Source organism: Oreochromis aureus, linkage group 23 (genome assembly GCF_013358895.1).
Source record: "Oreochromis aureus strain Israel breed Guangdong linkage group 23, ZZ_aureus, whole genome shotgun sequence".
Taxonomy (NCBI): domain Eukaryota; kingdom Metazoa; phylum Chordata; class Actinopteri; order Cichliformes; family Cichlidae; genus Oreochromis; species Oreochromis aureus.
In genome coordinates, this window is record NC_052963.1 from 36926495 (window position 1) to 36948911 (window position 22417).

Sequence of the window (22417 nt, forward strand, 5' to 3'; positions counted from 1 at the left end):
TAAAAATACCATTTTTAAAAATGGTAGCTTGGCATAATGGATAAAAAGTTGAACCATTTAGCTATAAATAGTGCTAAAATATTAAAATGTATTAGGTTTAAATGGCTAGCAGCTGATATTTTTGGCTAACAGTTAAGAGAAGCTAATTAAGTTTTTAGCTAAACACAAGAGAGAAACAGCTAAAATATATATCTATATATAAATAAAAAAATATATATTTTAGGTGTATGTGTGACTTCTATAGGTGTGTATGGCAGAAATTGCTGACAGTATTAATGTTTGACATAAATAACAAGATACGAATTTGATTAAAAATAAAAGTTTTCAAAAATACCAGCCAACCTTGTACGTCACGGACCGGTTTATGTCTGATAATATTTTCACGGACAGGCCTTTAAGGTGTCACGGATAAATAGAACAAAATAAAACCAGTACCGGTAACAAAAAAATGAAAACGTATTCATAACACACGGGAAAAGACCCAGGAAAACCGAGTTAACGATAAAAACGATAAAAAATAACGATAAAAACGCTGAAAGACATACATTTCACACCCGAGCCTCAACTATCGCGGCCCGGTACTAAACGACTCACAGACTGGTGTACTCACTTTTATGAAATACTGTAAATAACTTACAGTATGGATAAACAGGCATTAAACATACAAAGAGTAGGTAACTATATCTAAACAGTAAGCTGAATGTAATGACTAAATGCAAAGTCGAATAGAAATGTGTTATTATAAAAATATCTGAACATGATGAGTCTATCACAGAGGCTGTGTTGTAAGAGTGCAACACATGAAGAAAGGTTGGTATTTTGATCTGAAGTAACCAGAAATAAAAGATACCATGAGACATTTTCAAAGCAGTCACATTTATTCATCTTTTTATACACATTTGCTAAGCAGCCTGTTGTGCTAGCAGTTGGCTTTGATAGGATTTACTATGGGATTTCAAAAATGCTTACTAAAAAATAAATACAAGACAAAGTGTTCCACAGCTCAAAAATATACAAAGGTCTGAAATTAATGTAAACTTTAAAAACATGTTTTTTTTATTTTACATAAGAAGCAATTCAACAACCTTTGTAACAATTCTAAAACGTTATTTAATTTACAAGTTTGTACAAAAAAAACCCCTAAAACCTACAAGTACTGTATACAGAGGTTGGTCTGTATCTAGATGAAATGCATCTAGTACCGTAAGTTTAGTTCTTTATTATTGGTTTGTGTTTTCAAGAACATTTCAGTCAAGTAAACGAGAGGAGAACAACAGTTCAATGCCACTACGTGTTTTTAGCCTTTGGTAGAAGCATTTCTGTACTCCACTCCTAAAGCATCCTCGGGGTGTGAATATTATTCAAGGAAACAGCTGCATGTACACATCTATAAATATCTCCAGGTACAGCAAGAGACAAAAAACTTCACAAACATCACTTTGTCAGTGCAGGAAAAAAACAAAAAAGTTGGAATGAAGGTTCACAGACTTAACTCATTGTGTACCCTGTTATATAGTGTTATTAACATGAAAATTAAAAGGGTATTGACAGCATACCTACAGGGAAGAACAAGGTTTCTGCCAGTTTTGCATAATGTTTGAGTACCATCACTCCAATAAGCTCCATGTACTTATAAAATTATGGTGAATACACAGGACTAAAATATCCCAGGGTTACAACCAAAACCTTACATTTATATTTTTGGCATTTAATTACACTTTTTAATGAAATTTAATAATTAAGTTTCCAATTTGTCTCTGCAACCAGTGTCTGATATAAGATCTAAAACGCATCTCTTAGGAACAAAATAAGTATGTAAATAAAATCTGGCTGTAAAGGTTCCAGCACTTCATTGCATATTTTTGATCAAAGGTTTTCTGTGTATGTTATAAAAATAAATATATTTAGATTGGTTTGAGACAGAAAATATAGAAGTTATATTTTTTGAATATTGAGGGGCAGAAAATGCCAAATCCAGACATTTCTCTTTTCAAGAGACTTAATAACCCGGTTCCATGTTTAACCACACAATCAAAAATCTCACAAAAACACTCAACTTGCTGTGACCTCAGCTGCTTCACCACATATTTTCTCCTGTTGGATAAAATAAGGTATATTTGATCCTCTGAGTACTTTCCACTTGCCTCTTTCGACAATGCATAAACACATCATGTCAGCAAACCAGAAATGACCATTGGTAAGTTTTTCTTTATGACTTCCACGTTCTCTTCCAGCTCTCCGAGTTCCCTGCCTCGAACTTTTTGATCACTTTTTCATGTCCCATGTTAACACCTGCTCCTTTCTTGTCTCACGAGATTGTCAAGTTAGTGCTCGGCTTTGACACTTCCTGTCTCACCACTAGTTACGTCTTCCATTTCTTGCAATATGTACAGTATGTTAAAATATTCTAATAATAAGCTTTGATATAATTTAGTATATGACAAACTGAATAAAATATACATTGTATCAATTCTGTTTACAGGAAATATGAATAGGGACTGAATGTTGACATTTGTCAATTCTGATGTTCATTTTGAGGGTATTAAAATAATTTGATGTAACTGGTTAGAGGAAATGTCTGTCTAATTGTATTCACAGAATACATACGGTTAATTAAAACAGATCAACTTCTCTTACTTATTTCTAAAAAAGTTCTGTTGTTGGGTTGGGTCTACAAGACTTTGGGAAATGTGCCTTAAACTAACAACAACTATTAAGCTCATTTCCAGCTCCATATTTTTATTTGTGGACTCTAGAGTAGCTTAGAGTGATTCACAGTTCATAATAATGCTTATTTATTTTATATGGGATGGTACCGCCTCTGACCCTACTGGGGATCTCCATTCATTCTGACAGAGTTTTAGGTTAAAAAAGATTACTTTTACATGCACTGACCTCATTATTATACCTTGAACTCTGGCCATGTGTTGCTACAAGCATCACATATATATGGAAGCCGTTTCTGCCACTAGAAAAAAAAAAAAAAAAAAAGTATTTATAACTCCAAATTACGAGCTATTTTCTCAAAATTTTGACTTATTAACTCAAAATTTTAAGAAAAGTAACAGTTGCGCTGCCAATCAGTAATGTACGTGAATTACGTCATTTCCTTGTTACCTGGAAGCTGAAGCCCTCAGCTACAAATGCTACAGCTAAGCTACCAGTATTACAGCCAGTCATGAATGCACAAATTGCTGAGTATTTTCAGCGTGGCTTCACGAATGATGAAATCCTTGTGTTATTAGCTGAATCACATGGCGTTACTATCAGCAAACATACTCTCAAAAGCGCCAATTTGTTGCGATCCGGTTTTGAGTCTGCATTCCTCTGCGCCATATCCTTCCGGGTAATAAGAAAATGATGTTATTCACGTAGATAAATGTCACGTAGATAGATTGGCAGAACTAACTCGAAATTTGGAGTTACTTTTCTCAAAATAAGTTGAAATTTCGAGAAAGATAACTTGAAATTTCGAGTTATGGATAATTTTTTTTTTTGTGTGGCGGAAACGGGCTTCCATACATATATGATAGAAAATAAGGAAAAGAAAAATAGGTCCCCCTTTAAATTTAGAACTGAGAAGATTTTTCGATTTGTAAATCATATTTTTCCATATAATGCAGACGCAAAACAATCAAGTTTCTAATGCCAACTGTTCATTTCATAAAGATGTTTTCTTAGAAATGCAGTCTGTATAAAACACCATCAATTACTAAATTTATGATTTTAAAAAATGTTCATGTTCTTCTAATTTCCTCTCCTTCTCTCCTCATTCTGGTCCATTTTTTTTTTGTTTGTCTGTTTGCTGTAAACTAATAAAATGACTAAATTATTGCTGTTTTTTCTACGTGGAGCCCTGCGATGAGCGGTCGTCATGAGGGCTCCCGTCCGAGTTCTCCGTCTCACCCTCAGAGATGGCCTGCATGGGCGTTGAGTACAGCCTGCTGCGCATGCTGTAGCGGCTGCTGTTGGCAGGTGGTGGGATCCTGGAGCGTCCCTGCCTTGAGGCCGCAGATGTATGGAAGGATTTCGGTGAAAAGCCCTCTGCGTTGGTTTTCAAGTAGGGGCTGGAAAGGTGGTCTTGTCCTGATTGGGGCTGCTGCTGAGGGAAAGTGTTGTCGTCGGGGTGTTTGGGTGACTCCATTAGAGTGTCTCCAAGTGATTTAGGGGTGATGGGACTCTTGAGGATCTCTGTAGCTGACATGCGGTAACTAGTGTCAGAGCGGCTTCCCTTTTTAAGCAGCAGTAGTTTGAACTCCTCGTTAGAGGTGCTGGACTTTTTTGCGTTCCTGTAGATTGGACCGGGGACTCTGTGCAGGCCAGGTGGGGTCACGGCGGAGGAAGGTGATGCCACAGAGATAGGGGAGCTTGCAGTGCTGTTAGGTGGCGTGTTCCCCGAAGCGCCACCAAGGCGGTTCCTCACACCCAACTCGGCGGAGTCTTTTCTCCCCAACACTTTCCTTTTAGACCTGAAGAAGACCACATTGATTAAAGAATTTCTGTAAATTTTGAGTATACACAAACAAAATCCTATCTATCTAAGATACTAACCTGTGTATCATAGCGAATAAATCCTCAGTGGTGCGAGATTTAGTGGGGGACAGAAACACGGTGTCATCCTCTGGCCTTGACTCATCATGCACTGAGGACACAGTGCTGTCACTGAGAGTCGAGTCTGTTAACAGGAACATTTAACACATATCAATATACTGCATCCTGTATATTCCACACTAACCAACCATTTAGCAAATTTTCATAATTGTTTTGTTCAAAAAGCTCATTCAATTATTAGATATATCAAGTTTCAGCAGCTTTTGTATAAGTAAAATTACAGAAGAGATTCAGTTTACATACATAAAAAAAGATTGTTTCCGCACCATTAAAATTTATCTTGCGCCTCCATCCTGTAACTTTTATTCACAATTTACAAGCTCTATGATCCTTTACAGGGGTCAGCAATTTTTCAAGCCATAAATCCTATTTCAGAGAATATTCCCACGATTGGAAGAACTTAGGGACAAAAACAGGCAGAATTGACCTCCATCCACCCATTTTATTAAATGTTTATCCAGCTTAGAGTCTCAGAGGGGCTGCAGTCTACCCCAGCAGTCACAGAGCAAAATGAAGGGTACATCATTTCACCCTGAGCAGGTTGCCAGTCCCTTACAGGAGCAGAGAGAGGCAGATAACCACACAGTCTCACATCCAAACCTACAGGTAATTCAGAATCACCAGTTACCCAAACACACACACAGCTTTGTGTCACAGGAGGAAGTCCAGACAGGCACACAGAAAACATGCAAACTCTACACAGATGACAGACCTTATTGCTGTGACAGCGCTAATGACTGCAACAGACATTACAGAGGCAAAAAGCAGGAGAAAAAGGTGCAGAGCAGAGAGTTGCATTGAGTACAAACTGGGGTTGAGGAGGGGATCACAAGCACATTAAGTCATTACCTTTACTAAAATAGTCCTCCATGTCTGGCATGGACTCCTCCTTGCTGTCCTGTGAGGTACATTCGGATGAATCGCCCAATGAATCCATTTCTTTGCTGTCTTCATTGCTGATTGGACTGCTTTGCGGCATCTCCGACTGACTGTCAGTAGCAGGCACTTTATCCACACTGCTGGGTCTATTGGGGGAACTGTGTAGGACAGGAGGAGGAGGAGGAGGATAGGGCTCTTCTTCTTCTTCTTCAGAGTGCTGTTGCTGTAAAGTCTCAGACTGTGAGCTGAAGTCTCCGAGGCAGGCAGGTGTTTCTGGCAGCTCTCTACAGGTCTCTCTTTCTTGACTTGTGGTTTGTTCGGGGACTTCTGGACCTTTCTGGTCCAAACATGAGTCTGACTGGAGCCTGACTGTTGTCACACACTTTGCAGGAGCCTCTTGCTCCGGCTCGTTCCTCGTCTCAGTCTCACATGCTGACCTTCCACTTGTAAGCTCTTCATTTGAGGTAAACACACCTGACTCCTTTGAGGATGGGTGAAGATGATGGTGGTGTGAGTTGTACAGCACAGGACTCTTAAGCTCTAAAGATTTACTAGTGGAAAGTTTGCTAGGTGAGTTCACAGTGGGATATTGGAATTTGGAAGCTGTGTGATTTTCGTGCTGCTCCTTACTGATTGATCGGAGGTGTACTGAGTTCAGCACCGTGGGTGTAATGGACAGGCAATGGGCATTGAATACCTCTGGGTTGTGAGGTACTATAGGCTTGGCTGACACTGCTGCTTTTTGTTTGTTTTGGTGAAGGATTTGCATCTGGGTCTTGTAAGCTGTCGCCTTGTTGTTGACGCTATGAAGGGCACTTAAGTCGAGATGAGAGGGAGGGATAATTGGCAGCTCTAGATCCCTCTTTGAGGTTGCGCCATCCCTGGAGGACAGTGACTGAAGTGACAGTGATGAGAGAGAGGACTTCCTCTCTGGGACTTTGGGTTTCCTTTTACCACTTGATGGAGACAGTGGCCCAGGGAAGAAGGTAGAGGGAAATGAGGAAGTAGGTGTTTCTGACTGACTGGAGTAGCCACTGGATGGGCTTGCCAGGCCTGCCAGCTTCTCAGGGGATGTGAGCTTGAAATCTCCCTCGACTGATGGAAGTGAAGGGGTGGTAGCTCTGGAGCCAGACTGGGACGTCTGCGACTCTGAGCTATCCTGTGACTTGATGCATTCGATAACCGTCGTACCCGTAGCTGTGCTGGAGTTTGACAACGATCGGTAAGGATCAGTGGATTTCAAATCATTCAGGAGCCACAGATCTGCATAGTCTGACTGCAAAACGCCCTCATCCTTAAATGAATGTGTATCTGTGGAGACTAAGTCTGGTAGATCAGCTGAGCCCTCAACCCCCCAGCCTACCCGGGTTTCCCTGACCAGTGAGGAGTTTTCAGTGTGAGCCGGAGAGCCAGAAAAAGCCAGCTGCAGTTTCCTCTCCTTTGCAGACAGAGGAAGTTGCTGCCCACATGTAATCTTTGGTTCTTTCTTAACGGGGATGTTTCCCTCACTGCATATTTTCCTTAAGGAGGAGCTCCTCTTAGGTGGCGATGGCTTCACCTTTGGCTTTTTTAAGGAGAGGCAGCGTCTTCCCAGAGTCATGTGACCACTTGAGTCTGACAGGCCACAGTCAGTGCCTGAGGGTGCATAGTTATTATAAGTGAAGCTTCGGCTACCTTTCAGGCCGCAGTCAAAGTGCATGGAGGTGTAGTAACCTTCGTTGTCCACAGAGTAGTGTGAGACGGTGTCTGCTTTCTCTGACGGTGGTTTGTCGGAGAAGCTGCTCTCACAGGTAGCCATACTGGTGAAACTGGGGCAGCCCAGACTGCTTCCAGGCTCTCTGCTTGGCTCGGGGCTGAAGCCCTGTGACCCCGGAGGCTCTGGATTGGGGTAACTCCACTCCCCCTCGATGGGAGTGCTGACACCTACTTCTTCTAATATGTCCATAGCTGTGGAGGAGAAGGAGCCTGCTCTTTGGGTCCTGAGGCCCTGATAGTGGTCCAGCAAAAAGCCTGTCTGGTCATCGTTAGTGTGAGTGGCAGCGTTTAAAGAGAGCTCAGAGTCACAGTGGGAGGAGCCGGTCAGAGGTGGAGATGCGGCAGGAGGGAGTGTTTCTGATGTCTGGGAGGGGCATGTGGAACTGCTCCCGCTCCAGTTCCCACTGGAGGACTGGTGGTCCTCCTTATGGTCTATCTGGCCTCCTAGCACTGCTGCAGCAGAAACGCAGTGCACAGGGCTGCTGAAGGTGTCCGAGCTAGATGAGATCTCACAGCTGCCCATGTCAGCTTTTCTAGGCAGGTGAGCTCTGGTCCGCTCCATCCAGCTGCGCTCTGGACTCTGTGACAGCTGCTTGTACTTAAGGCTTCCTAGCTGGTGTTCAGACATGGCCTGGTCATCAGTGCTCTCCTCTTCATCCTTCAGAGTCAACTTCCTGGATCCAGTCAGAAACCCCTCAGTGTCGAAGGGGGAAAGGTCCTCCTCATCGTCGCTGTCGTTATGCCCGTTGTCCAACAACCGGCTGGTGTCTCGGGGCAGACTCCGAGAACGCAGGTGTGCTCCAACGGAGGCACTGAACATGGCGTCCGAGGTCTCAGGGAGGGAGGAGATGTTTCCTGCAGAATGTGAGAGGGAGAGTGAGACTCCCTGGCCTCTCTGAAGCCTGATCCTCCTTCGAGATGGTGCTCCTGAGATCAAAAAGTCTTCCGTCTGACAACCGGAGTCTCTGGTGTTGAGATGGCTGGCAAACTCCTGGCTGGAAGGGGTGATATCTGCACTGGCGTGAACTATGACTGTCCGCTCTCTGGAGCCAGGAGAGTCATCAGAATCTGTGAGAAGCAAGACGCACACAAAATACAAGAATAAAATGTCTTTCTTCATGTATTCAAAGGTAACATGTTATAAAAAACTACTTTTAGGTGCTCCAGTTGTCACAAAGTGTCACCACAGGAGGTGGCTGCACGTTTGATTTGGCAGATCTTTACACTTTTGCCCTTCCTGAGAGAAACTCCAAGGGATTTGTGTCTGTTGTAATGCTTGTCTTTATGTCCTGTCATATATAAACTGCTACAATTGTGGATGCTCAAATCAAACATGGCCAAAGTTTCAAATAACAACATCAAGTATATATATAGAAGTAATCCCTGTGAGTCAAACTTGCTTGAAATACTCTGTTTCAGGCAGTTTTTCTATTCTTGGTTCGTGATGATGTCACTGAGAAGGGATATGCCTAATATGATAATTTCAGCCATACAGTGGGAGGACCTGTACAGCTTGTTTTGGACAGGACGGCCTGCATTAAGGCCCAGAAAAACACAAACAAGCATTATTTTGAACTGCGAATCATGCAAAGCCACTCTAAGCGTGCTCCAAGAAAACAAATATGGAGCTGGAAATGAGCAGTACAAGTGGGGTGAGGGAGTTCCACCCGGCACGTTGCATCTTCCCATCTTATTTTCCCTCATCTCTGCTGTTGATGGTCCAATGAAAATATTATAGGGATAGTTAACCACTAAATACAGTTTGCACCACTGATAGATGCACAATTCCTAATACACAGTTACAGTTGGTAGCTGTAGTTTGGTAGAAAGAAAACAGTACCCATATGAAGTTTTTTAAATGTTTTTTTTGGAGAACCACTATTCAAGAGAATACATACATCTACAAGTCTAAATTGGGTACTAACTCAGTCCAAAACAACAGTGATGAATAAATGTGTAGTAGGTCGGTATCGTGCTGTCTAAAATCTTGTCTTAAAATAAACATTTTCCCTCTTATTATAAGCTTCTGGTATTTTTTTAAGATGGAGGAAGTTGTTTGCCAGCCACAAATAAATGCAAAAATGCAACCCCCCCCCCCCCATCGTACTTAATACCAGATACCAGGCCAATTGTGTGGTGAGAATAGATGGCATTTAGCAAACATGAGAAACATTTAAACCCCACAACTATCAAAAGGTTGTGAAAAATAAATGCTAACAAGGTCCACTAGGTAAAATCAAGCAAAGCAAGCACGTGACAAGGCTACCACAACTATGCACAGTAATTTAGGAGCAGTTTGGATTTATTTCAGGATACTTCAAACAATAGTCAAAGTAGTCCAGAGTGAAAATCAGATAGTATTTTAGTAATTATTTGAGTTAAAAAAATTATACTATTTAACTATTCATTTAGTTCAGAAAGCAGTACTGGCCAATGTGAATTTGGTTTTAGAATGAACGTTTTCTTTAAATGCCCTTCAAAAATACTTTATAATTGTAACATATGCGCTTGTGCACTCACTATACACTTAATTAGTTCTAGTAACTACATAAAACAATAGAGGAAAAACTAAAGTGAATCAAGTTTTTATATATCGCATGTGTCAGTTTAAGGAACATACCTAAGTCTTGCTGCACCTGTCTGGGAACGCCGGCAACAGTCCTCCGTCTCCTCAGCTTCCGTCTCCTCTGAAGCAAAGACTGCGAGTGAACGAGCGAGCAACGCACACTAGCATCTCTGTCAAAGCCAACCCCTGCAATGGAGACAGCACATCTGAGGAATCTTTGTTTGGTGGCGACTGCAGAGATTCCTTCTTTAACTCTCACGCTGTCACATAAAGAAACATTTAAGGTAACGCTCGGCCGTACCAAATTTAGGTGTTGCACAAAAATAGCAGTGAGGAGTGGAGCAAAGAGATCCGACAGAACTCAAAGTAGTAAGTTATTTACTGCTTAATGTAATGACAAAGCAGTAATTGTAAGAAACTTTAGAAAAGGACCGAAAACAAATGGTACCGATGGATGGGTTTTGTAAAGATAAGAGAACTCCTGATGTGCAGGGTTCTGCTTTCCCTCTCTATATGATTTACTGTCATGTGATTGCAGGTCAGAGCTTTCAGCTCCATAGCGATTGCTGTGCTTTGCTTACAATGTGCATTTTTTACCCTCCACTGTCTCTGACTCGGCCGGTGTTGTTGTACAGCTCTCCTTTTGAGTGAAAATGAGCGAGAGTAAATAACGTCAGGCTGGCCTTTTCAACAATCTGGACAGAACTAATCAGCATTCATGTCACTGCATCTCGCCTCTTTGCAACAGCAGGCACAAAGCGTCAAAGCATGAGAAACAAAGTTAACTGGGCACAAAGCATGACTTGCACATTGAGAGTGACTGCAGCAACATTAATTGTGGCTTGTTTAGTAGCGATTGAACTGCAACACTTCCTTATATCTTCCAGGTACTTCATTGTTCAAGCAAATTAGACTGTGAACAAATATTTTAGTATCATGAGGAAGAGCCAAAACCAAACATTGTTCATCTGACGTTGTCCCAAAATTCTTTTCAGACAGATACAAAAACATTCACCACACCTTTCACGTTCAAATGAGTACATATAGTTAACTTTATCTCCCTTTTAGTTTTCAATTTATGTTTTTAGTTTTTTTTTAACAGTTTAATATACTTTTAGTAAATATTTTCAAATATTTAATCACAGTTTTTAGCAAACTGTTGTCCTGTTTATCCATTAACCTAGCTAACAATGTTGTTAGTAGTATTAGTTAACAGTTTTAACTGTTAATCCATACATTTAGCTTACACTTTAACATCTAAGAATACCTTGAGTAAATAATTCACAAGTGTTTGTTACTAATGTTAACATGCTAGTCTGTTTCAACAGTTTAGTTTCTATTTTTGTTTGTAGTGTTAGCTAGCAATTCTATACTTTGTTACTATTTACTACTATTTTCATATACATGTAGATAACACCTGTTAAATAAAAACTTTAGGTTTCACTGCTCACTAACTTAAAAAAAATTGGCCAACATATTAAACTAATATCTTCTTTTTTTTGGATAGCATTATCTAATATTTTCAACTGTTAATCCATTTAGCTAAAAAGGATTATAGCTATTTGCTAACAATTTGACTGTTAGGACTTACTACTTGTAATTTACTAGAATTTACCAATTTTAATAAATTATGCTGAACAGTTAATTTTTTTTTTTTGCTAATTTATAACAATGTTATCTAAAAATATAACAGCTACTCATACGTTTACATTATTTACTACTGCTTTTCAGCTCCATTACTTTCAGTCAGGTTAATAGTTTTGCTAACTTTTAACTAGATAAGCTAATTAGTAATTAGTAAATCACTAACTTATAGTAGAAGTAAAAAAATATTAAAATACCTTTTTTTTTTTTTTTTTTACTGAGTGTTAGCAAGTTGTGTCGCTACTCTAAAAATATAGCTATGTGAAAGTGATAGCTTAGCTTGGCAGCTCTAGCAATCAGTGGAAACAGAGAGAAAGAGCTAGCTTAGCACTATCACATGTACAAATCAACCACCCCCATGACCTATAATGAATAGGTCAGCATCTAGAACTACTGCTATAATGGCTAATTAGCCTGAAAAAAAGGAGGTGATTTTCTTATTTTAACATGATTGAAAACAAAGATTAAACAATAAGCTTGGCTTTGCTAAAATGTATATAAATCCAACTACCAGCAACTCTTTCTATTTCGAATGAAATCTTTATATCACTTTTCTTTTTATTTTGAGCAAAGGAACAATGTAAATTTACACTTTTATGGCAAGATTGGTGCCTTAAATTTCATTTATAGCATGCCGAAATTCACAAAATGATTTTTAAACACTTCAGGTTTTGTAAAAATTTGAAAATACATTATATGAGTCAAGCAAGCTGGCTCCTTGTTTCCAGTCTTTATTCTAAACTTAATATAAGCCGGTTGTTGCTTTGTTGTCTGAGTGGTATCAATATTCCTACTTAACACTACAGCAAAAAAGTTTATATGCAGGAAAAAACAAAAAACAAAAACAGAAAGGTGGCTACAACTGCTGACAACTGCACACCACACCTTAGTTCCGTCACAACAATCAGATTCAGTGATTTCAATTTACCGGTCACATTAATGGGGATGACACATGAGGTGATGACTTGGGAATTGCTTTTCATTCTCTCTTCTGGAGTGGGCAGCGGCAGAGCTTTAGACCAGTTAGTCTGCTTGTCCAGGGTGGAGGGGATGTTAGGGATGGGAAACTTAGACCGGTGACCTAGAGCCACCCCGTCAGAGTCGGGGTCAGAGGGCGCAGCCTGCAACAGATGGATATTTGCATGGTTAGATTGTTAAGGTTAGGCCAGCATTACATGAAATATGGTTTGGCGGAGTTAGAAAGTGACCAAACTCAGCTTCAGAAAGGGGAATGTGCTGATTAAAGTCAGGGATTAGACTGGTATTGAAGAGTAGATGTAGAGATTAGTGTCTTCTTAATAATCTGCAGCAGTCAGTGCTCCCTTCTTTGCAGGCAGAACAGAGGTAAATCAATACACATACCCTTCCAGCTGCTGAGTTTAATGTTGGAGTGCAAAGAAACCATTAAGTCATGGAAATGAAGAGCATGCTTCGGAAAAAGAGGGGGAATGGAAAGAACAAAAAGCATTCAAAGAATCTCTACGTCATGCAAAAAGTAAGGTTCAGAAACCCGACTGTGTCCGAGCCTCAGGCTAATGAAAAGTTTGACACACACATACACGACAGAACACGTCTTGACAAATACTTTACAAATAAATAAAATGATGCCTCCTTCACTCACAGGATATGACAAACTATAACTTCAATTCTTAGCTCATGCTCCAACATTCCAAAATTTTTCCGAGGGTCTCCTGCATCATAACAAGTGTCCAGAAATCTCTGAGAGGAAATACTTCACAGCAGCATTCCTCAATCATGGGCCTCCTCAGACTCTGCAGAGCCACTTGTCTTTATATCTACATGCTAAATGAATTTCTTACCTTGAGATTCCAACACAGAGACACATGTGAAACTGGGAGTGATTCTCAGTTTCAACTGGTTCCCACCTCCACAACCCGACAACCTCCCACCCCCATTTAAAGGCAACCCTCGAGCCTTTGTGCTCCCTGTTCCCAGCAGACCAATGAGACCCTGACAAAACCCCGACCACAAAAGAAGCCGGTTTCCTTGGAAACTTCTCGCAACTAGGAGGAAAAAAAAAAAATCAAAGGAAGACCATTTACAGCTGATTTGTTTTGAGAACGGTTTCAGGAGTGCCTGAGAGGAGGGATGAGCGGGCTGAGAGAAAGAGACGAGGGATTTGGGAAAAAGGAGGAAGAGCGGGCACGTACGGGATGAGAGGAAATAAAAAAGGAGCGGCAGAGTTTGAAGCTCATTCCTGTCTCACGACGGGCATCAAGCACGATACTTGTTTAAAAAAAGAAAAGAGAATACAGAGAGAAACACGAGGCTGTCAGCTGTGCAGTGGGGAAACCACAGCACAGAGGGATCATGGGTAATCACAGGCGCAAGTTTCGAGAAGCCGACCCTATCATTAGAGAAACCCGGGCGGCTGTGATTGTGGCCCACATACACATTCCTCACATACTCCAAGCCCTTCACATGAACTCAAACAACAACAACAACAGTATGTAAACATGTGATGTGTGGGTGAAACTTTAAAGAGGTGCTCGCCTTCAGTATCACCCCACCCTCTCAACCGGGTGGAGCAGGATGGCTACTATTGCCAGAGAAAGAGAGGGCATGCATTTAAAAAGAGATAAGAAGAGGTCAGTCAGGGTGGACAGGTGAAATAAGGTGTTAGGAGTAGAACTCAGGAGGGAAGGGACCAGTACCTTTCTGCTCCAGGGAGAGAAGTGGCAACATTCGGTAGGGGAGGAGGAGCGGGTGGATTCGAACTGAATTACAGGGTGAAAAACAAACAAAAAAGGATAAAAACACATGACAGGAATGAACATGAACATCTTCAACACACAAACATAAGAGACAACATTAGGGAGGAATATGAGGACTGGAATATTTGGGTCAAGGCAGGCTGGTGAGCTGATGCTGAACCAGTTATCATGGTGATGAAAAAATGAATAAAAAATGAATGAAGCAGCACACACGTTACAAACACAGTCCTCTTTACCTGTGCTAACTGTGTCGTCGCATCTCTAAAATGCCTCTCTGGCTCCTTTCATCAAAGGAAATAAAAACCATACAAATATGATTTAAAGGGGAATCATTATGCACATTTCCAACTACATTTTTAAAAAGATTCTTGAAAATCCTGATTTGTCTTATACTGTTTTAACTCCCTTCCCCTCCCTTTATCAAGCCAACTTTCTTCTGATTGGCTCCCCTTCTCGGACAGAAGGCTTGAACAGGTGTCACATGATGGTCATTTTTTCAGATGCTGCTTGCTGCTCTTCATTACGCACAAGATATCTTTTAGCATCAAGGTATTGAGGGATAACCGTCCCGTTTTAGAGGCCATAAAGTCTGTGTCAGCGATGGCGGTGGCAACAGTATCCTGCAAGGCCATAAGTTGCTGGTTTCCATGTGTTTTTTTGTTTCGTTGGTTGGTTTTTAGTTGCCGTTTAGTTTTTTGCATTTTTCCTTTTGGTTTGACTTGTCAGGCAAGGTTTATGAATAAATTGACCATAAAAGAAAATGTAAGTCGGGGGTCTTGAACTCCAGGCCTCGAGGGCCGGTGTCCTGCAGGTTTTAGATGTGTCCTTGATCCAACACAGCAGATTTAAATGGCTAAATGACTTCCTCAACATGTCTTTGACATGACATGTTGACATGACATTTGATTCAGGTGTGCTGACCCAGGATGAGATCTAAAACCTGCAGGACACCGGCCCTCGAGGCCTGGAGTTCAAGACCCCTGATGTAAGTGAAACTTAGTGTGTTGTAGCACAATAAGTGGACAGTTAAACAACTACAATAGGAGAAAATATAAGGCACAGCTGAATGATTTATGACAGGGAATGCAGTTGGAGGCTAACTACACAAGCAGAGCCTCAGTTATGGTCACAGCACTGGTTGTTCAGCGAGTGTGTGCTGTAATGTCATCACAACCCTCAAACCATTCATATCGGTGCTTGGCGCTACTGAATGAGACGTGTCTCAGTTCAGAAAGAAAGCTCTGCATCAGTGCTGGTACGGACAGATTTGTTTCACAGTTTTTCCAGAATGGATTTTCCATCTGATCCTTTTCTGTGATCTGGGACAGGCTACTATAGCGTTTAGCTGTGCCATAACATACTGGTACTGAAGATAACCTTGACATTTAAAAATACAACTGCAATATTTATATAAAAATGCATATTAAAATATAAATAACAGCGTCATTACTAAAACACATCGGAGTGTAAACTAGTGACAACATTTCATTAGTTTACAGTCTGGGAAAGAGAGGACACTGACCTGAGATCATATGAGGAATATCTGCCCTTACTGATGTCACCAAGAGCTAAGATTGGAAAAAAAACTGTCTGAAACTGAGTGTTTGTCTGAGCTGTTGGCTCACAGGGATTACTTGTACACGCACTGACCTCGTTATTGGAAACTATTGGAAACTGGTGTGGTATATATGACAGAAAATAAATAAAAGCAGATTAGGTTCCCTTTAAAATACAAAAGAAGCAACATTTGAACATGAAAAGATGATTATTTTTCACTTATTGACAGGGATTCATCTGTGTCTATCAATATAGTGATGGTATCACTGGACTTGGTGATTTTCATACTGAAATCAAGAAGATCTTTTAAAGCAGTTTGGATCAAAGTCGAGGATAATCGTCTCACCGTTGTTAAATTTGTTCCCCTCTGAGGTGAGGGATACATGGGCGTTGGGGGCACCGGCGAGATTGCGATGGTAACTCTCCGCTCCCTGCTGCCCGATCGTCTCCTCTGGTGATCTGCTGCAAAAAAGATGTAAAACACTGAAGACCGATTGTATTTATCCACTGATATAATAATAATAATTAATCTGGTTAGATATGACTCCTTGGTCAGCCATTTTTTCTGCATTGAATTTACCCAGGAATTATTGTATAGTGTTGTGCTTAAGAGTGCATGACTAAAGTGATTTTGATGAATTTATAAGTGCATTTCTTTGATGCTTGACTATTTATGTTTTTTAAAGTTGTAGATAGACTGTCTGTGTGAAAATGGCCTCTGAACATGCTTGTTATTTACGTTGTAGTTGCACAACATGCCCACTAGAGGGCACGATGCCTCCAAACACAGGCTGCAGACCTGCCCGGAAGGATGCATGTTATAGCTGAAATGTTTTTAAATGGCACGTAAGGTAAAAGGGAAGCAGTTTATTAACTAGGCATGACAGACAGCAGCTTTCCCTTCTGTGTTGCAATCTGAGGAGCTGAGTGCTGCTGAGGGCCTCACCTCGGTGCTGGGCCCACAGGCTGGTTTTGGCTTGCCTGTGGAGCTCTTCCACACATTCTGGCCGTGTAGAGGGATGGAAAACGTTTCTCTGTTGATGCCAGGGAGCTTGGTAATGTGCTGTCAGCTTACTCTCCACATCCAGGTTAGATAGCGCTGTCAGGGAGAGAGAGATAGGTTAAAATGACAAACCTTTTCTAGTGAAATTCAACAGTGTGGTCACTGACAATCATTTATAAGGCACAAGGGCATCTATATAATCATAAAACATCTCATTGAAGCACAAATTAAGCCACATCTGTGTGACTAGGTAATAGTTTGAAACATGTTGCTTTACATTGGAAGTTTAGTGAGGAGAAATGGTCACAAAAAGATCTCAATTGAATGAGCCTGCCGTTAATAGAGAGAAAGCTCCAACAATCAGACGACCCTCTATGAGTAATCACTTGGCTTTGTGTCATGACATGCTGTTCTGTGGGAAGCAACGTTTTTCCAATCGTCTGTTGTAAAGTTTTGGTGAGCCGCTTTATATCTTAGCATCAGTTTCAAGTTCCTAACTGACCGTAGAGGCACCGGGTGTGAACTTTCGCTGCTGTAGCTCATCTCCTTCAAGCTTTCAGATGCTCTTCTGCATATCTTGTTTTTAACAACTGGTTATTTGAGTTACTATTGCCTTCAGCTTGAAGCAGCCTGGCCATTAGGAAGGCATTGTCACCCAGAGAACTAACCAAATTGTTTGCGGAAGATTTAAGTGACACTTCAAAGTCACCTTCCTTCCCCATTCTGATGCTCTGTTTCAATTTCAGCAGGCTGTCTTGACAATGTTTACATGCCTGAATGCATTCATTTGGTGCCACGTGATTGGGTGATTAGATACTTGTGTTAACAAGCAGGTAAACCCAATGAATTGGCTGGTGAGTCATTGGTTAATTTATTCTGTCACTTTATAGAGACCAGCTTTTCGTCATAATTAGCTGATATTTCACTAGTGTATCCAACCTGTTATCTGATAACTTTAACAGTCAGATTTTTATCGTTCATGAATTTCCTGTAAAGGACAATGACCACTATGAGTCTATTATTTATTCATGCTTCTTGTAACCCTTATTGAGACATGATGGCTGCATCATGGAAAGGCAGCTTTCATCACGACTACACTGGACGTTCACGCAGGCATTTTTGTGGTTAAAATGTGTGACGTCCACATTTTCTGAAACAAATGCAACTGATGAGCTTTGCTTTGTGGTGGCTTTGAATGTTATCTCCTTCTACATATGAACACTAAAGGGTTTTTTATTAGCTGGGAGAACAACAGAGTCAGCTTAAAGCCTGAGACTAAAACTCCAGATAATCACATCCAGTGTTAGCAGCACAATAGCCTGTTTACTAATGCAATGCTATCACCTGCAGCCAAACAATAGGTATTAATGCAACCTGATAGTGTGACTTTCATCCTCTAAACACTGACCAATACATGGAATAACCCCACTGCTCCCCCTTACATCTCCTCGAGTTACTGCACCGCTTCAAATTACACATAATGCATGGAGGGGCTGCATGAATGGGGAAAGTTTGAGTTCAAAAGGATGAAGTCTGGTCTTTGTGCTGGGACTTATTTGGATGTTGACTGCTTGAAGTATGCACAGGAGTGATTCATACAAGAAGAAGATGTCAAAGAGAAACCAGCATGAGTAGATTAAAGTAACAGCATAGTTTGGTTGCATGAAATAAGACTCCTTCATTGAAGGCACTGGCGTGAGATAGTATCTAAGACATCTGTAGCGAAATCCAAGTAAAATCCTGAGGATTAACTGCTGAGCTTTTGCTTTGATAGCACACAAAGGCAGATCTGTCAGTCTTCTCTTACCTGCCTGACATTTCTGGGCCTGTCCTTGACCGGGCAGCTTTGCCGAATCGCACTCTGTCTGACCTCTGTGTCTGATGAGAGGCAGCTCTGGCTCGCAGTTTGCTTTGTGTTGCAGCCAGAAGTTAACTTTAGCCTCATTCACACAGAAAAGGACACAGTCCAACTCCTGACTGGAGCTACTAAAGGTCAGGAAGACCCAGCGCAGCAGCCCGGCACTAAACCTCAGCCTGTGTATCCAACTGCTGCATATGCTAAGTGATTTTCTAACATCACTATCACTGCTGTGAATCCTCTGGCAGGTCCTTTCTGAGAAACACTGCAAAATCCCCAGGAGACGCGGCGTGTTTATCAGCTACGCCGACACAACCTGACGTTTTCCAGGGTGATCTAAAAGCCCTCTGCTGTGTGACCTCGCTGAACTAAAAACACGCTCTGTGTTGCGTCTCCTGCACAGCTGGAGAAGCTGGAGGTGAACTCAGCAAAGATTTACACTGGTGTGGAAACACCGCTTCACATCTCAATGAAATTGTTTTACGCCCGCCAGATGTTTCCTACCTGCTGCCATATATGACTTTGCATGCGTGTTGTAAATAAACAGCCAGGTTTAAAATATAAAACAGGAACTTGTTGGCTGCCAATTTTTTTTAATGGAGGAAAAACCCTGTAGGACCTCTATGGATATATCTGCATTTATTATATTTATTTATTGGACTTGCCACAGATTTAATATCAGTGCAGTAATATATAACCGAGCAAACGCCCACAATATTTCAGACGTTGAGCAGATGATGCGTTTGTCATGTAAATTATGGTGAAATGAGGAGCCCTCTGACACTGTTCGTCAGCCTCTCCACTCAATGCTTCCCCACTGAGCTGTGAACTGTTGGCCTTGCTGTGACACCCTCAGTGTCTCACAACACACTAAAACCCCATTTGACAACAATAGCAGCCACAACTAGGACAAACACTGTGCTCTCTTCATCTGACTCCATTCAACCTTCCCCGTTTTTATCGTCCTCCAGCTAAAAAACACATCAGTGCTTCCTTTGACCTTGCTCGCTGAAATCTTGTTTAAGTGAGGCTGTGTTTGTGCGCCAGAGCACGAGTTCATTAGAGGCCTTTAAGAGAGGTTTTCATGGACACAGAAGTCCATATGGGCAAAGCTTTTAGTGCTAATTTAGTGGTCAGCTGTTGCCCCCAATGAGGCCTAAGAAAACACATCAGGCTGCAGTCGTCTCATTGACCTCTTGGCAGCTTTCTCTTTCTTTCACATCAGGCTGATTGATCTGCAGCATGGCTGTATTGAGCCAAATGAGCCACATGGCCTCAGGTGAGAAGAAGAAGAGAAAAAAAACATTTTGAGGAGCATTTCTGTATATTTGCGTCGTTGCTTGTGGCATCTTTCTGTTAACTTTCCTGGCGAGGTGAAATCACACACTCTATTATGTGCACTGTGACACTGCCTATCAATCTCATCTCCACCTCTTCATTTGCTGCAGGATCATCCCCCACTGCACTCAGCCCTGCAGGCCAGGAGAAGAGGGGCAATGAAAGCCTGCATGCATCCCCAGACTGCCTCTGCCTTGTAATTTTCTCGGTTTTGGCTCAGACAGGAGCCAAGTCAAAACCACCTCACACCTACGCTCACACACCTACAATTTGCCAGCGGCCTGGGAGGACAGAGCCGCAGATGTCAGCCATTAGGTCACACGTGGAACTTTAGAAAAACTCTAAATCTGAACTTCTGTACATGCAACAGGCAGACAGATGAGCTTGCACATTGCTGTTTCAGCTGTGTGTAATTTACGTGAGTGAATCTTTGATTCCTCTTTATTCTTTGGGGTTACTCACGCTGCAGGACAAGTGTAGTGGGTGGGGAGCGTTTGGGTTTTTAACACAGGTCAAACTAACCGAGGAAAACAAACTCTTCATCATCGCGTCTTACATCTTGTGACAAAGTGTGAAACCGCTGTGGTTGACATGCAGAGCAGGAGCGAAGTGGGAGGCGCATGCAGCTCAATTAAAGCCTCAGTAAATTATACAGTACCTTGGGGTGTGAGGGCGAGGCAGCATCCCAGAGCCATGACAATGCACGGTGGTTTAAACTCACTTTAAATCCGTCACCTGAACAGGAACTCCGCGTCCTTCGTGACTGACGGTTCCTCGGCTCTACTGACCTACAGCCCCTCTGGAACATCTGCTCACACTCCACCCCCATGTCCCCATCCCCACCCAGTGCAGGGTACAGATGGCCCAGCCATGCCCTGACTTGGAGACCACTAATCTGTTTATGGTGTGCTATAGGAGGAGAGGAGTGTTAATCCAAACCACTGAAACAACACTGACCGCTTAACCTACAATGAAGGATCGCGGTGCGTACGGAGGAATGCCGAAGGATGCACGGGACAGTGCATGGCCTGAACTTTTGTGTTAAATATTGCAGTTCATTCTTTAAATAAATAGTTTAGATACTTTGAACTACTCAAGCACAATACTTGCTGAACAAATTTGTTAGTGAAAGCAAATGCAAAGCATCTAAAACTAGATGCATGCCACTCACCTCAAGAAAAAGTAAACAGACCAAACTGCTGAGAGACTTATCCTTTCATATTTTTTCTGTAATCAAAAATGAAAATGCTCCAACGTAACATCTGCGATTATTAAAGAAAAACAACGCTGGTCTCCCGCTGAGTGTCCAGTCAGCTGCTGGAGAAAGTCTCCACTGAGGTCTGATTAGGAAAGCACAAAGAGTAGAGTCCCAGTGCCAGTAGGAAAAAAAACAATAATACCCCTCTCCCCAGTAATCCGCTCTGAGCCCAAATCCACCCAGCTGATGGTGATGTCGCTGCCGCCGCTGCTGACCAGCTGCATCAGGTGGGGCACAAGATTGTTGACATTCAATAAGAAACCAACAGGCTAGCTGAGGGAAGCTTAAGAGTTGATGAAATGTTGAAATGCTGATTATAAGAGTGATGAACAGGAGGATTAATGGCAGAAATATAGCATAATATTAACCAATTAAAGAGCCAGCTACTTCTGGCTGCTCTTATTCACAAGTAGCCACCGCAGGCAACTCCACATGTTTGCTTTTGCAGGTTTTTCACACTGCTTCCCCATCCTGATGCAACCATAAAGGGATTTGTGCCTCCTCTTTGGATCAAACCAGGGACCTTTTCCATATTAAGTATGCTGTACTGTAGAAGCCAGTACACTACAGGTCTATATAAGAAATTAAATAACCAGTTAGAATAAAAAAGAGCCTAAAAATACTAGAGAAATTAAAAAAAAAACACCTGTGAAATATTTTGCATCTATATAATCATAAACAAAGCAAAAAATGACACGTTTTAATAATAGATTAAACTGGCAGTCCATTACTGTTTGACAGTGGGTATTACAACAGACTCATTTCCAGTTACATATTTGGGGACTATGTAAAATTTTGCTTTCTAATATTATAATTGTATTTAATCTTTGCATGATTCACAGTTATAAATAATCCATATTATAATCCATCCATATTTATCTCATACTGGGCCCTGGTTCAGCCCTTCAGTTCATCTTCTGTCTAAAACACAGTCCTTTAGCTTCACAGTGAAGCACCGGCGCTGTTTGCTGAAGTGCTCTCTGACATCACATGGGTCCAACAGTAAAAAAAGACTATCTGAAACAAACATTTAGAGCAACCCAACATCATTTGTAGACATGCTCCCAACTGCATAACAGATCTAACGTCATAGCAACAGTATATCCCTAATTGCTTGCGAGAGCCAGCCAATCAGAAGAAAGCTGGCTTATACTGTGGCGAGCTAAAACTGTTTTTTAGGTCAGGGATAAAATATTTAAGATGCATAAGGTTT

At 41.5% G+C, this 22417-nt stretch overlaps 1 protein-coding gene across 4 annotated transcripts in view; it reads right to left on the reverse strand.

Annotated features, from left to right (window-relative positions):
- Positions 1-859: 859 nt before the first annotated feature.
- The window catches only part of nhsa (Nance-Horan syndrome a (congenital cataracts and dental anomalies)), a 70070-nt gene continuing 48512 nt past the window's right edge, over positions 860-22417 (reverse strand). For 3 of the 4 annotated variants that reach the window (XM_031753948.2, XM_039606901.1, XM_039606900.1), the window contains exons 2-9: positions 16694-16846; positions 16094-16209; positions 14131-14193; positions 12384-12576; positions 9866-9997; positions 5461-8313; positions 4552-4675; positions 860-4469 (exon numbers count right to left, since the gene is read on the reverse strand). In XM_031753948.2, coding sequence (XP_031609808.1) covers positions 3845-4469; positions 4552-4675; positions 5461-8313; positions 9866-9997; positions 12384-12576; positions 14131-14193; positions 16094-16209; positions 16694-16846 — 4259 coding nt within the window. In that variant the 3' untranslated portion in view covers positions 860-3844. The remainder of the gene's footprint in view (positions 4470-4551; positions 4676-5460; positions 8314-9865; positions 9998-12383; positions 12577-14130; positions 14194-16093; positions 16210-16693; positions 16847-22417) is intronic. The other variant, XM_039606899.1, reaches the window with a different exon arrangement.